The sequence below is a fragment of the Athene noctua genome, chromosome 16 (genome assembly GCF_965140245.1).
Source record: "Athene noctua chromosome 16, bAthNoc1.hap1.1, whole genome shotgun sequence".
Taxonomy (NCBI): Eukaryota; Metazoa; Chordata; class Aves; order Strigiformes; family Strigidae; genus Athene; species Athene noctua.
In genome coordinates this window covers 166,027-182,238 of record NC_134052.1, presented here as the reverse complement: position 1 = coordinate 182,238, position 16,212 = coordinate 166,027, and the positions used below count along the sequence as shown (strand labels likewise).

The 16,212-nt window shown below is 42.9% G+C and overlaps 2 protein-coding genes across 6 annotated transcripts in view; both read left to right on the top strand.

The window, feature by feature from the left end:
• Positions 1-1,063: 1,063 nt before the first annotated feature.
• The window catches only part of CPNE1 (copine 1), a 43,578-nt gene continuing 28,429 nt past the window's right edge, over positions 1,064-16,212 (top strand). The window contains exons 1-2 of one of the 4 annotated variants that reach the window (XM_074920425.1): positions 1,109-1,181; positions 4,049-4,098. The gene's annotated coding sequence lies outside the window, so the exon portion shown is untranslated. Of the gene's footprint in view, positions 1,182-4,023; positions 4,099-8,671; positions 8,732-16,212 lie in introns of those variants that run through there. The other 3 variants (XM_074920424.1, XM_074920423.1, XM_074920426.1) reach the window with 3 other exon arrangements.
• On the top strand, positions 1,125-13,161 carry RBM12 (RNA binding motif protein 12). Of its 2 annotated transcripts, none has more exons than XM_074920422.1 (3): positions 1,125-1,181; positions 4,049-4,098; positions 8,589-13,161. In XM_074920422.1, exon 3 carries the CDS (start codon positions 8,611-8,613, stop codon positions 11,251-11,253), a length of 2,643 nt encoding a protein of 880 aa, XP_074776523.1. In that variant the 5' UTR covers positions 1,125-1,181; positions 4,049-4,098; positions 8,589-8,610; the 3' UTR covers positions 11,254-13,161. The 2 variants fall into 2 exon arrangements, with proteins under 2 accessions (XP_074776523.1, XP_074776522.1); XM_074920421.1 differs by having other exon boundaries at positions 1,149-1,181; positions 4,017-4,098.

Sequence of the window (16,212 nt, the reverse complement as noted above, 5' to 3'; positions counted from 1 at the left end):
ACAGCAGTCAAGGAGTAAGGGGTGAGCAGATGGCACACCTAGCAAGGCAAAAAGGAGGTATTAGCTTCACAGAACTGATACATTGTCAGGGCAGCCATTATCATAAAATACCAAATAGAGTACAAAATCTGTAAAACCAGGGATAATAGCAAGAAGATAAACAAGTGTGGGCTGTTTATTGGAAGGAGGAGAATTTGGGACTAGAAAGAGGGGATATGCAGGGAAACAAATCACGGCGTGGGAGCTACTGTGGCTCTCAGCAGCCCCAGGCCTGATCCCATAGCCACCGGACAACACGCCCCTTGCTGTTCTGGCCCTGGTTTCTGTGAAGTGGTGAAAAACATCTGAAGTTAACTGAGCTGTTGAACTCCCAGATTCGATGGCAAGGTGTTTGCCACGTGAGGCAGTGATTCTCATTCATTTCCTGCAGCAGACTATGCAGGGTTTTTCCATTGGCAGTGGCTGCAGCAGCAGCAGGTGTGCGCTGAGGCGCGGTGACCGGGATCTCCCGGGGGTGTCCGGCTGTTCCCCAGCCCAGGCCGGGCCTGTTCTCCGGCCTGCACCTGCACTGAGCCAAGCCACGGACAGACACAGCACGGGGCAGCTACACTGAGGGGCCGTCGGCCCAGGGTAACCCGATTTTAATTCTGCGACCTGGCCTGCAGTGAAGAAGTCGGGAACGACCGCGCTCCCCATGGAAGGTCGATGCCTCCTCCGGAGTCTCCGTTTCCTCGGGGACGACCCTCAGTTGTACCATCCGTGCCCAGCACGCTTCTCGCGCCGGCAGCGTGTCGCGGCTGTACAGAGGCACCTGCGGGACCCCGCTCCGCGCCCCGCGCTGCTCCGCGCCCCCTCCGGCCGCGCCGCCGCCTTCCGCACCGCGCGGGCACGCGGACGCGACGGCCGCCGCCCCGGCCGCGCGCGGGGCCCGGCCCCGCCCCCCCGCCGCGCACGCGCCGTCCGGCCCCGCCCCGGCCCGCGGGAGGCCTGCGCGCGCCGCCGGGCCCCGCCCCCCCGGGCCGCCCGGGCCAGGCCCCGCCCCTCCCTGGCGGCGGGTGGCGGCGCCGCATCCAGGCGGCCATTTTGTGTCGCTGCGCGGTCGGTGGCGCTGGGCTCGGCGCGGAGCGGGGCCCGCGGCGGTTCGGCTCCGTTCTAACTCTTTCTCCCGTGCAGATCCCTCGGTAAGAGCGCGGCGGCGCCCGGGGGGGGCCGGGCCGCCTGCCCTGCCCCGCGCTGCGGGCCCGCGGCGAGGCGGCGAGGCGCGGGGAGGGAGGCCGGGCGCGGCGCGGCTGGCACGCGTCCCCGCGCACAAAGGGCCGGGCCGGGCGGCGCCTCCTCCTGCGCTGCGGGCCCGGGGCGCCGAGCGGGGGCCGCTTCCGCCTCGCCGCGGGCTGGTGCGTGAGGCCGGGGGCCGCGGGCTGGCGCTCGCCCGCCCGCTCCCTCCCTCCCTCCTTCCTTCCCTCCCGCCCTCCGGCTGCGCCTCCGCCCGCGCCCGGCGGCCCGCGGAGCTGCGCGGCCGGCGCGGGCAGGTGAGTATGTGCGGGCCGAGCGCAGGCGCCGAGGGCCCGGCCGGCGGGGGCGGCCGAGTGACCTTGCGGCGGCGCCGGGGCCGGAGCCCGAGCCCGTGGCGGGGCCGTGGCCGGAGCCGGAGCGCGGGGGCTCTGCCGGCGGCGGCCGGGGCTGGGCGGGCGCGGGCGGTGCCGCGGCGGTGTGGGGGTCGTGCGGCCGGGAGCGGGCCCTGGCGTGCCCGGAGCGGCGGGGCCGCGGGAGGCGCGGGCGCGGTCCCGCTGTCGGCGCCTCGCCCTCCCGGCGCGGGAGGAGGCGGCGCGGGGCCGGTGCCGGTGGGGCTCGTCCCGGGGAGGCTCATCGGGGCCCGGCGGCTGCGCCTCGCCCGGCCCCCGGGGGACGAAGCGAGGCGAGCGCTCTGCACTTTGCGGGAAGAAGGCCCCTGGTGCCTGCAGCGCTGCCACTGCTCGTCGGGTTACCCTGTAAGCACTAGCGGAGTTACCGTGCAGTAACGTAGCGCTCTTCTGTACTAATAAAAATCAACTCTGTAAAAAAAAAAAAAAACGAACAGCAAACAAAACCCCGAAAAAGCCCAAAACAGACTAGTGCTGAAGTGGGTCCCAGGAGTCTGTGTGAGCTTTCTTTCGAAAAACCTCTTGGTTCTGGTTTTACTTAGTCTTGAACTTACCCATTCGTCTTAGTGACTTTCTTACCCACCTCGATGTGCTGACGTTAGGCAGAAAAATCGGCAGGTTATGTCCTTGGTGGACTCCTGAAGTTGTGTCATCGGCTGTTTTGTGTCCAGCGGATGATGGTTGTTGCTGTATAGCTGATAGGGTATTGTGGAGTCTCCTCTGTGAAGTCTCAGAGGTGCGGTGTCAGGGTTGTGTTGGGAGCACCTGTGCTCTGGTCGATGGTTGTGTAGTTGGTACGCTCTTGCGAATCGGGTGATTGGAGAAGTTGTCATTACTTGTGAGAGTGATGGGTGGTTTTCTTTAAGGTTGAGAGAATTGAGACTTGCAAACAAAAGTAGATGGTATTTGGTGGAAACGTTAAATACAGGAGAGTGGAGTTTTGCACTTTTTCTGAAGAATACTGCTGGGTTTTGTTTATGTTGTTTTACATCATAGCATGTTGTGTTAGTCCACTGCGTATCTTCAGCTTGTTTACGGTGTTGTGAAGAGGAACATATGCAACACTGTGGTTGCTATACTGGAAATACATCAAATGATTTGGGTTTTTCTTCCAAATGGAAAGTTCCGTGTGCATGAAAGATTTATCTGCTTCTTGAAGCAGGTGTGTTTTTGCATGAAAATTTTTTCAGGTGATTACACTCTTCTGCATTGTGAAACTGCTGTTTGACAACTGCTAGGTATGAAAGTATGTAGTTGAATCTTTCTAATATAGGATTGCTTGTTTCTATCAAAGGTCTAATAAAAAGGTCTTATTTTCCTGAATGCATTTGCCGTTTTACTGTAAGTCTGAAGAGCATAGTTGTATCCTTCTCACTTGTAAGTCTGCTGTTAATGTTCTGGAAGATGTGAGTATATGTGTTTAATTACCTCTGTTAGGGAGTTTGTGGATAGTTTGGTAGTACTTTTTTTTTTCCTCCAAGTTCACTTTGGTAATGATGCTTATAACTGGAAATGGCTTGTTTGGGTTGTTTGAGGAAGAGGCAGTTACCTGTTCTTAATGTGATTTAATTCCTGGATAGTTTTCCAAAGAATCACATTTTTAATATGAGATGGTCTACTAAGCAATGAAAGAGCAAGGGTTTTCCATCCCTTCTTTAACTACAAAATACATATGTTGACACTTAAAATGTTTGGCTATTTTGTTGAGTTGTAATCCCAGGAAGACAGTTATTATACAGGAATGAAAAAAATGGTTATTTGATCAGGATCTGGATAATGAAATGACGGATTACAACTGAAAATGCAGTATGTCGGCGGGGAGCTCTTACTGTGTGCTCTGTAGAGGTGGCTGCTTAGAGGTCGCCGTGAAATGTCACTTAGTTTCACCAGTTTGCGTGACTCCTGAATGATTCTTTGTGTGCAGCTATAGGGAGGTTTTCTGAGGTGCTGTTTACGTTGCTTTGTTCAAGTAAGAAGATGTGCAGTTGGAGAGATAAGTGCCATTGTTGGTGAAGCAAGGGTTTGTTAAAATTCAGGGTTTTCAAGTATTTTCATTCTTTGCCTTTTAAAGTGATTTGTTCACCTGTTGGTGATGGGGAAATTTGAAAAATTCTTTGAATGTTTTCTGGTTCTTCTTATATTCTTTGTGGAAGGCATATTTATGTCTCAAAACCATACAAAAACTGCAGTGCAATTGCCAACTAGTCATACAGGGATAAGGTATTAGAAAATGCACTCTTACTCTTGTGGCTGTTGTATGTTGCAGTGCCTTGTGGTGGTTGCAGGTTTGAACTTTCTATATGTACAGTTCTTTGTGGACTGTTACTGCTGTTGTTGCCTGCATTGATTTTTGCCTCCATTTATTCTTTATTGCAGTCTAAAAGTTGGTTTTAATTGGTTGCCCACAGGATTGGCTTGGCTTCTGCTACTTGTTAAGAAAAAACATCTGTCTTTGCAGGTAAGAGCCTTTGAATTGAAGACTTCTTTATGTATGAGTATATCTTAAGAAATATTTGAAGCTTTTGGAATCTGTGAATTGGTATCAAAACACTTGGGTCAAATAATCTATAGCTTGTCGCTTTACTTTGACTCCAGCTGGTGATGGTGGTTCTGGCAGTGTTGTTCTCGTAAACAGAATTTTCTGCCAAACTAATGTTTTGTTGTTTCATCAGCATGTGGTAGTCCGGAACGCATTCCCAGTTATTTTGCACTGTTGGAAAATGTAGCTACTTTGCTGCAGGCCACAGGTCTGCATGTTCTAACTATTGGAGTTTAGAAGTGTACAGCAATTGGTTCTAATTAGGTTTTGCAGCATTTAAAGGGATCATATAGTTTCAGATTAGCTCACAGATGACTGCCTTAGTCTGACAGGTTGATTTTAGCCTTTTTTTTTTTTTAAAAAAAAAAAAAAGGCAAAGCTGTAGTCTGCAGTTTTAGCTTTTGCTAGACAGTCTCAGCCTGGATACTTAAAATTCCTCCTACAATACCAATGTTATTCCAGTTCTTAGTCTTCATCCAAGAATTGCCAAATACATTGTGTGTGTGTACTGCGTGGGTATTGTACTTTAATACTCCCCAGGGACTAAGTTGAATCTTCTAAACTTTTCTTAATTTGAAAAATGCATACATCTTAAAAGGGCACTCAGGTGTTTTTATCAGTTTGTGCATATGACCCAAATTCTTATTTTACTCACTAGCACATAGATGGAAGAGGTAATATTGACATCTTGAACACCTTTTTTCCACTGTAACGTCAACATTTTTAAAGATGTTACTGTCAAGATGTAAACATGCTGTTACGGCTCATCAGATGAGTTAAATCAGGTTGAATGTTGGTAGCCCTTTAGTTCATTTTTGATACCAGCTTGCTAATGGGGATGGATTGTCCGCAGTACCCTAGGATTTTGTGCTTCTGGTCTCTCCAAAAATATACCAAACACACAAAATGACAACAAAACCCACTTTTGACTTGAAGTACCTTTTTGTACAGGGGGAAAAGCAGGCAGCCTGAGAAGATCTCTAATAGCCCAACAAAAAAGCCTTCAGTGCACACTTAACAGGCATGTAGCCAATTCTGTGTCTGAAGCTAATGTTGCCTCTGCATGTATGTTGATCTTTACAAGGGAACAGGGAAATACTTGAGCAGGCTTTGCTTTTTCATTAGTTGGAAAATCTGAGTGGGTTATTGTCTTGTAAGTGCATTTTGGAAAAAAACAGACTTGTGAGTGTTCAGAAATGTAAAATTTGGCTCTTGGTCCTTGTGATTTTTTTCTTTAAGTCATAGCAGCGAAACTAAGACTTTGCTAAAGCACTGAAATCCTGAAAAATTTGAAGCAGTTATGTTTTCAGTTGGCAGAATATTCTTTTGCCAGAAATATTTGAAGTCCTTAATTCTTTTTATTCATACCATGCTATTGTTAGCTCTTGCTTAATAGCAAGCATTTGCTTAATATCATGCATGGAATTAACTATGTTGAAGTAATTGCAACTAGTTTTTTTAGCAACTGTATGCCCAAGAAGCTGTTAGGGGCTTTATTGTCAATAGTGTTTTAGTGGACCAAAATAGAATTCTTAGTAACAAAACTGTAAGATACCACTTAGTATTTATAATGAGGTTTTGAATTTAGTGCAAGCTTGAAACACTTATTTTATCCCAGAAGTTATGTAAATGTTCAGATGCTTGAACTCTTAAGAATTCTTCTGTGACCTTATCCGTTAATTTGTCTTCTAGGCTAGATTCATGGGATCATTAGTAACTGCAGTTATCTAGCAAGTGTCAGTTCTGATAAAGAATATATGATGTTCTAAATCAGCACATTGGAGCAGAAAAACCTTCCTAAATGGCCTTTGTTCAGCTAATGGCCATACCGGATTGTCATCCCTTTTGCATTAGTAAGGCAATAACTAAAAGTAATTTTCCATTTAACACAAGAAACTTAGCATCTTAACTCCTGATGCATAAAAATTTCTGAAACTACTTTCTTTGTATAATAAGTAATAGAGAAAATGTAAATCTTCTAGCAAGATTTGCTGTTATTATTGTTTTAGTTTTCAAAGCATAGGTGCAAAACCAGGGATGCTTTTATAGTGCTTGCTTGCCTCAGGATCATCCAATTCAAAAGCAATCCTGTGGCATAATGGAGTAAATTTCGGTTTTACAATACCCTTTAGTATGGCTTCCCTAGAGTAGGCCGAATTTTCGTTTTAACTTTAGTTGCAGAGATTGCTATCAAGGTTAGGCAAATTTAAAATAAAACCACAGAATAATTGGAAAGTAATGCTGTTTTAAAGCAGTGTAAAAAGTCTTATGCTTTCCTAAATATGTACATAGCATAGATCTTACTTTGATGTGTTTTTTCTTCACATAGGCTGGTTATTTTGCTGTTGAAAAGGGACTGGGCAGTGAACCTTATTCTCAAGTTAAAAGTGTTACTATAAGAGATAAATGCAAGGATGCTGCTTTTGTTACCTCACCATGGAGATAGAAAAGTTGCTTTCAAAAAAAACAATCCTTGAGGTTTAGTATATATTCTTTCTGTTGCAGCCATCCCTTGGTGGAGTAGGGTTTTTTTTAGTGGTATGTACAGTTAGATTTTTTTTTTTTCAGGCCTTCTCATGTTCATCTTGCGAGTTCCAGACTGTCTTTCAAGACCGGTGTAGTAAGGAATCAGATGTTCATTCACAGTGACTAGAGCAGAGCTGACTTTGTGCCGGTGGGCTTGTCTGCTGTTTCCTTGGTCTTCCACACTTTTCTGGTGTCAGCTGGATGTGGGCCAATGCCCTGTAATACCCCAGTATGTTGCTTGAGTTCATTAGTGTATGGAAGTGGTTAGCTCTGGTTTATTGGGCAACAAACCAAAATACTTAAGTACCTATTTGAGTAACCTGAAGTTCCATTGTGCTAACAAAGGAATTGCTGCTTTTTTTTTTTTTCCCCCCTGTAGAATAATTGTTACTCTTGTTCTCATTAAGTACTGAATTCAGCCTTACCTGGTGCGGTTAAATTGTTGGATAGTGGCTTTGCCTAGTAGTTAAGAATGTATTCAAGGTGTGGCTATTCTAAAGCAATTGGAAGACCTGGACAGGCAAATGCAGGTGACTTAAAAGATTTGACTGCATGCTGGGATACAATACTTAGCTGAATGTGGAATGGAATGTTGGGAGATAGTCACTGATTAGTTGGTCATAGCTTTGGTATACAGCCAGAAGTCTTTGGTGCACTGCTTCCTGGTGTTGCATTGTATCATCTGGTTCCTTCTTGATTTCAAATGCCGTTAATGCCATTTGTATGTGACTAATGGGAGCCTTGGACATCTTCCATGCAAATACTGAACTGGCTTGTACTTAGGAAGCTGAGAAGTTTCAGAGACGAAGTTGCTCAGGTGAAACAAGGTGCTACTGCTGATGGTTTAGGATGAGAGGCTTGGTGAATAGTGCTAGTATTAATATACTTTCAGTCTTTACTGAAGGTTTGTCAAGATTTACCTAGCTTCCTGTTTATCCTGAACCTCTGTTACGACTTCAGGCACTTCTATAGAAGGTGTACAATGTAACTGTCGAGATCTAGCTGTTCGGAATTCATCTTAAGCTTCCGCTAACCTCAGCTGCAGAGGTGATTTACTTGTGTCTGAGATGGAAGGGGTAATATTAGAACATCTGCAATTATGAAAAAATTGACTAGTTTTTGACAGTTGTAAAGGTCAAATATAAATAGGATGTGCATAGATGTTAATCTAGTTTAGGTGAGGTTTATATAGTCACAAAATGACTGGGGCTGGTTTAAAATGGTTAGCTAGCTTTGTGGTCACCTAAACCTCTTGCTTTTGCTAGGAGAAAAACAGATCAGCATAATCTAGATGGTCCCTGTCAGGATGTCACGTGAGCCTCACTGTTGCTAGTTGTCCATACTGGGTTTTTGTTTGTAACCAACCCTCTATTATGTTCTTCACCTGGCAGGAGATAAAAATCCCCCCTCTAGCCCCCAAAATGAGAGAACTGTTTATTTCCCATAGGTTAGCAGAATTTGTCACAGTTACTTTGCCAGGTACAGTGAATACCATATCAGTGTATGGTAAATTAATTACGTTTGCTTGGCTATAAAATACTCACTTTGCTTATGTTCCATTAAATATTCAACTATTGATATAATAGTTCTGAATTTTACTGTTCCTTAGGTTTTTGGGTTTTTTTACTGACACTTGTGGGTCTTAGTTTAACAGTTATTTTGGAATTTCTAGTGCAAAATGTATACTGATTTGTGTTGGTAAATGTTTAATACTTCAATCTGTATGAAGTAAACATGAATAAGGAACTTGGAATATAAACATGCTAATCTTTACAAGATGTTGTTAGGTGTATGTAAACAAATATAGTAGATGGTGTCTGTAGGTAATTGCATGGTGTCATAAACAGTAGTCTGACATAGCCGTTGCCTTTTCTCATCTGCAGGTGTGTGTTGTTTCAGCGCAGCATGGCTGTGGTCATCCGCTTGCAAGGTCTCCCGATTGTGGCGGGGACCATGGACATTCGCCACTTCTTCTCTGGATTGACCATTCCTGATGGGGGCGTGCATATTGTAGGGGGTGAACTGGGTGAGGCTTTCATCGTTTTTGCCACTGATGAAGATGCAAGGCTTGGTATGATGCGCACAGGTGGTACAATTAAAGGGTCAAAAGTAACGTTATTGCTGAGCAGTAAAACTGAAATGCAGAACATGATAGAACTCAGTCGTAGGCGTTTTGAAACTGCCAATCTAGATATGCCACCAGCAAATGCGAGCAGGTCGGGACCACCACCTAGTTCTGGAATGAGTGGAAGGGTTAACTTACCTACTACTGTACCTAACTTTAATAATCCTTCTCCTAGTGTAGTAACTGCTTCTACTACTGTGCATGAAAGCAATAAAAACATATCCACGTTTTCTACTGCCAGTATGGGGACTGCACCTCCAAATCTTGGGAGTACCTTTGGTAGCCCAACATTTAGCTCAACTATACCTAGCACAGCATCCCCAATGAACACAGTACCTCCTCCACCAATCCCTCCCATCCCAGCTATGCCATCTTTGCCACCAATGCCTTCTATTCCTCCAATACCTGTTCCACCTCCTGTACCCACACTGCCTCCTGTTCCTCCGGTTCCTCCGATACCCCCTGTGCCCCCCGTACCTCCAATGACACCTATGCCTCCCATATCAGGAATGCCTCCTATGAATCCTCCACCCGTAGCACCTTTACCCACTGGAATGAATGGGTCTGGAGCAGCAGTGAATATGAACAGCGGCTTGAATCCATTGTTTATTGGTCCCATGAATCCTGTAAATGCTATCCAGATGAATTCTCAAAGTAGTGTCAAGCCAATTCCAGTCAATCCAGATGATTTGTATGTCAGCGTTCATGGAATGCCCTTTTCTGCAACAGAATCTGATGTGAAAGAATTTTTCCTTGGGCTCCGTGTCGATGCAGTCCATATGCTGAAGGATCATGTAGGCCGAAATAATGGGAATGGACTAGTTAAGTTTTTTTCTCCTCAAGATACATTTGAAGCACTGAAGCGAAACAGAATGCTGATGATTCAGCGCTATGTTGAAGTTAGTCCTGCAACAGAGAGACAGTGGGTGGCTGCTGGAGGCCACATAACTTTCAAGCAAACCATGGGTCCCTCTGGGCAGTCGCACCCTCCTCCTCCCCAGGCCCATTCTAGGTCCAAATCTCCTAGTGGACAGAAAAGGTCACGGTCAAGATCTCCCCATGAGCAGGGTTTCTGTGTTTATTTGAAAGGTCTTCCCTTTGAATCGGAGAACAAACATGTGATAGATTTTTTTAAAAAGCTGGATATAGTTGAAGACAGCATTTATATAGCTTATGGACCTAATGGGAAGGCAATTGGAGAGGGTTTTGTTGAGTTCAGGAATGAAGCTGATTATAAAGCAGCTTTGTGTCATCATAAGCAGTACATAGGGAATCGCTTTATTCAAGTTCATCCAATTACTAAAAAGGCAATGTTAGAAAAAATAGATATAATTCGCAAAAGATTGCAGAACTTCAACTATGACCAGAGAGAAATCCTCATGAACGCTGAAGGAGAACCAGGCTTGCCAAAACTGTGTGCACATATATCTAATATTCCATACAATATAACTAAAATGGAAATCCTCCAGTTTTTAGAGGGACTGGCAGTAGAAGAAAACTCTGTACAAATTCTTGTTGATAATAATGGACAAGGTTTAGGACAAGCACTGGTTCAGTTTAAAGCTGAGGATGATGCTCGTAAGGCAGAGCGTTTGCACCGTAAAAAGCTGAATGGAAGAGATGTTGTTTTGCGTTTGATAACTGTAGAAGAAATGAGAGATATTGAGAGAAACCCACCATCTCAAGGGAAAAAGATACTGAAGATACCAATACAAGGAAATGCGACTGTGCCAGGAGCACAGGGCGCTGGCGGGGATGAGCATGCCTTCTTGGGGGGAAATTCTAAAGATGCAAACAACGGTCCTCCGTTTAATTTCCCTGGTAACTTCAGCGGGTCTGGCACATTCGGTCCCCCTCTACCTCCACCTGGAATAGGTGGCTTTCCTGATTCTAGACCAGGAATACCTACAGTTGCAACTAGTGGTTTACCTGGTGCAGGTATTGAGGTCCCAGGTTTTGCAGGTGGTCCTGGTAATTTGAGTGGACCGGCAGGTTTTGCAGGGGGTCCTCAGACTTTTGGTAATGGTCCTGGCAATTTAAGTGGACCCCCTGCCTTTGGTGCTGGTCCTCCTGGAATTGCTAGTGGTCTTGGACATTTAAGTGGACCTCCAGGGTTTGGACCTGGACCAGGGAATATACATATTAGTGGACCCCCAGGTTTTGGAACAGGGTCTGGGAAGCCAGGACCAACTGTCATTAAAGTGCAGAATATGCCCTTTACTGTTTCTGTGGATGAAATTTTGGATTTCTTTTACGGTTACCAAGTGATACCTGGTTCAGTGTGCTTGAAATACAATGAGAAAGGCATGCCCACTGGAGAAGCAATGGTTGCATTTGAGTCTCGTGATGAAGCTATGGCAGCTGTTGTTGATTTAAATGACAGGCCTATAGGCTCCAGAAAAGTAAAACTTGTTTTAGGGTAGCTGTTAATATGAAGTAGTTGTAGAATAGATATTCATAGTGCTGTGATAAATGCATCTGGATTGGTTTTTATAGTATTTCCAGGATAGAACCTGTGGATTGTTTAAATTGTAAAACAGGTTGGTTTTGATAAGACAGAGCACTGGGTTAGCCATTACATAAGAAACACTGCGAGGATAGATGTGCAGTGGATTTTCCCGTACAAATATGTGGAGAAGCTAGACAGATTCTTAGATTCATCATAGAACTTTGGTAAACTATACTGGACACGGTGCTTATCAAGGAATCTCGACTGGTTTTATGTAGTTTCGGATAAGGGAGATAGATGAAGTCAGTGAAGCTCTTCAGTGGGTGCTCTTGCAAGCCATTGTAAAATAGATACTTCTAGATTTGGTTAAAAGCTGGCTGAATTTGCTTTGTTTACAGGTCAAAGCTTTGTTTAAAGTCCTGATTTTACTCTGCAACTGAACGAATTCTCAGTGTACACAGATTAATTGTTTTGTGTATGTATCTTTTTTCCAAGATTTTCACTGTATGAACAGTTGAATTATGCCCATTGCTGATGTGTCTACCAAACTAATTCCTATAAGTATGAGCAGAATCGTTCTGTAAAATTCAAGCTGTTCTTTGTGGAATAACCTTTAGTTATTTATATATTGCAATTATAACTGTGCAGAATAAGACTTTTGCCACAAGTATAGCTAACCTCGAACATTATCATATGAGTTTTATAGTACACTTATAAAACATTTGCAGTAGAAGTAACAACTTGAAAATACTCATTATTGTTTAAGTAGCTTGATTTGTTAGGATTACATTAATTACTTGGGATAGGATCTTTGACACTAGTTGGATATTGATGTTGTATTTCTCATGTGTCTCTTGAACTCCTTACATAGAGTCTCTGCTAAGAGAACCAAAGTGGTGATTATTAGTAGAAGACTGGAGTCCAGCTAAAGTTTTTAATTAGTTTATATATGAAAGAAACTTCTATCTTCAGCAACTCTGTCATGAATTACTGCTATGGGTGAATTCAGAGATAAAATTTATTTTTCTCCAAAAATTGAAAATACTGAGTTTACTATATATTTTTACAATAAAGTTGTGCTGTTGTATTCAAAGTCTGTAAAGAGTTGCCATTTTCTTTGCTGTGCAGTAAAACCTTCCATGGAGAAACAGAGAATTGGAAAGGAAGTAATTACGCAGGTGAAAAGTAGAATTATTTTGGTTCATCCTTGCTTGGCTTATGATAAATTTTAAGACTTAGGCATTGCCTGAAAAATCCTGCTATTCCCTGCAAATCATTGTACTTAAACATAGTAAACTTTAAACTGTTTTGTTTTTTGGACAAAGAAAAACAGTGCCTTTTGGTGTTGCATATCATGGAACACTGAAGTGTATGGTCAGGCAAAATTGAGAGGTGCAAGTGGCAACAGTTTTATTCATGTGGTGTGTAGGAGAGATTCGAAAACCTGTGCAGCGCTGCATCCTGAGAGGATTTCACAGTACAGGAATATGTGGAAGGATTGTATAAAGGTGTACTTCAATAAAGAGGCGGTCGCATTACACGGATGCTTCTGTAATTCATTAGCATAATTTTGTTTTGACAGATTACTAGGTGGTCCCAACTTTGGAAAAGTCATGTGATTTGTATATACTGTTTAAAATTAAGCCTCCTGTTAATAAAACTGTCTGTCTCTGAAGCTTCATGTTATGCGTTTCAACAGTCTTTGGGAGTAATGTTTCAACAGCAGATCTTTGTTTCTTTTTTTTTCTCTTTTGAAAGTCTGAAAGTACTCTTGCTGATGTCAGAAAGATGTGTGATTAGGAGTCAAGCCTTTCAGTTTATTTTTAAAATTTTGCTCTTTGTTTTTTAAACGACTTTTATTAAAGTTTCATACTATATTGGAGTTATTTGGGTGCTTGTTTCTTCATGTTTCACATTAGAATAAAATTACTGAAAAGGAAAACTTGGCTTCATTGTTCACAGAATTGATTTAAGATATTAGTGTGTGTTGACTTGTGGAAACTGGTGATAACTTTTTTCAAGTTCAAATGAATCACAACAATGCTTGCCTTGTTGTGACATGTAATTAAACTACAGGTGTCTGGAATTAGATACACAGTTCTGTGTTACTGTCTTGATTTCATGTCTTGATCCTCTTGGTAATTGATACAGGGTTATTAGTGTTTGTGTTAGACACGGCATATGCTGTGAGACATGCTTGTGTGCCTGTTCCTTTGGACTTTCTAAAAGTGCAGGTTTGTTTTGGAAATACTTTCTTTTCTGATTCTTGATTTTTCTGTATGGTCTGAAGATGTTTAAATGCTTACCCTATTAAAAAAAAAAAGCCGCAAGCCAATACAAACAGCCATTGGTGTTGGGAACATTGACATGGATGGAATGCATAAGTGAAGGATTTGGGGTGGGGAAGGGGCTTTTCATCTTGCCATGCAGTCCGTATCTTTTTAGCATAAATTTCATTAGTAAATATCCCCTCTTCCTTGAGAGTAGGCTCTTGGAAAAAAGGGAAGTTGTAGCATACTTAGAATTTCTCTGTTTACTATAAACAATACAACTGCTGTCCCACATAGTTACAGTTGATCCTTTAAAGCATATCTAGAGGAAAGTATTATTGTCACTTGCAAGTAGAAGTTTTCTGTAACAGCTCACTTTGATGTTAGAAGCAGCCTTAAACCACATGTGAAATTGAGGGATACCCATATATTAACGAGACTATATGGCTAGATTGGATAAAATTGCTTACTTTGCACATGTTTATGTTTGTGAACAACCTTAAAAATAAGGGGTAGGACCTCTGAGGTCCCATCTCCAGTGTGGAAGGTATGTAACTGCCCTTGCATCGTATACACTCCAAGGCTGGCTGCTAACAAGAGGTAGCAACAGAAAGGATCAGCTGATGGACACTGCTCAAATTCGCAGTTGTTTTGGCTTTGCTTTGAGTGTCAGGAACCAACATCCTGCTTAGCCTCGGAACAATACAGTTGGTGACACTGATGTCCCATTTTCTTCAAGTTATGGAAAGAAGGTACTTGTGTTTATATAACTAAGTTGGTGTTTTTAGCAGTTCTGTGTTCATGTCTAAGTACTACTTCTAAAAAAAAGTGGTAAAGTGTTGCATTCATGATGTGATTTCTGTTAAACATATATTTGCATTCACAAGAGCAAGTATGAATGTAATAAATTATTCAATGCTAAACTTGTGACCTACATAGAAGAACTGCAATGGTTAGGTGAAAGTCTGACTTTAAAGTTACCACGTGTTCAAACAGTTACACGTATATATTGCAGTTGGATTTTGTTTTTAACACAAGTCAATTCTGTAATACCACAGACAACATTAAAGCCAGTTTTTTATTGGTGAATTGTTGTTACCACCTTCTAAATGTAGATTTATGAGAGGTTTGAGGCTTTGTAGATTTAATGAAAATTGAAGGATATTTTTTTTTAATTCTAAGTAGTGTTCCTTTCATAGCATCTGATATTTTCCTTGAATTTTTTATGAGTAGAGAGGAAGATCGATGCAAAAATGCAGAGTATAGTTATGTTCAAGTTGACATTGGAGCTCTGCCTTCTAAAGAACGTACATGCTGATCAGTTCTGCTAAACTGCTCAGGCTGTCCTTGAAGTTGTTGCCTGTGCTGTGTGAAATTAGCAGCTTGTTTTGCTGAATGTATTTTGGTGCACTAAAGACTGCAGACAAAATATTTTTCCAGTAACCTAGGCACACGTGATGCGTTAACTGTAAATAACAATTTCAGTTTCTGTGTTTTGTTTCTCAGTCTTCTGCTGTGGTGGCTCCAAATCTGCTGCTTCCCATAGCGAATTCTGTTGGTCCTCAGCATGTTGTTTGGCGGTGTGCACCTCTGAACGGTGCTGGCCTTCTGATCTGCAAAACTGAAACAACTACGTATTATGGACTGCTTAAAGCCTCTGGTTGGACAACAGACCACTCTGAGACCAGTTGTTTTAAGATGATTATTCAGATACATGGATTAGACCCTAAATCAAAGGATTGCAGTTCCTGCTTAATACAGACTCTAGTGCAAACAAAATACTGGTTCCTATCTTTGACAAGATAATTGTTTGGAGGGAAGCAGTTTTGAAACTGGACTGGTATATTAGGAAATGTTTAGTTTGAGTCTAGAGACATACACAAATTATTTCTTTGTCAGTTTGCATCTTTAGATATTATGCAGGTCTTTAAAAAGAAAAAAAATAGATGCTAAATTCTGTTGCAGTAAGAGGTTTTTCAATAATGGTGCCTTGGTCCTGGAAGCAGTGTTGCCAAATATATTTGCTTGTCTTCAGCCTCTTGCAGGTTTGCTGATGTTCCCTTTTGTTCTGTGGCTGTATATTTTTTCATGGTTTTGGGAAAACTGAGCTGGTTTGTATACAGAGCAAATGTCTCTTCCTCCTGGTGGAAGGGGAAGTGAAACTGTTAAATGCTTCTGCAGGAACAGTAACCTCAAGGGGTTCTCTTCCTATCTGTTTTTGGCAGGGAAAACATGATTGTAGTTGAAAGATTTGGCTTTCCCACAGAATTAAAATCTGTTGGTTGGTAGTGTGCATTCAATTTAAGGTTTGTGGCTGTGTACTGAACTCCACTACTCTTTTCCCTATGTTATGATCAGGTGGGTATACTGTAGCTTATTTTCTATACAGATGACTTTGTCAGTAATTTTCCTGGAGATTTATTACTATGTGGAATGCATGGCTGGTGTTTGTGCAGGCAGTGCTTCCCACCTTCCTGACTTGAATGCTTTTCACTCAGGTATAAATACTGTATGTAAGAAGAGCAGCCCTGAAAGTGTTCCTTTTCCACAACTACAGACTGAACGCGGGTGTTGGATGGTTTAGCTGTGACTCTTTTCACTCACTGGTGCTCACTTCTGTGCAGCTTCCTTTGTTGTTATTCTTCTGTTTATATGTATGTATT

What these genes read in the sequence shown, in the direction of transcription:
- RBM12 (XM_074920422.1), top strand. Translation starts at nt 8,611, where the DNA reads ATGGCTGTGGTCATCCGCTTGCAAGGTCTCCCGATTGTGGCGGGGACC.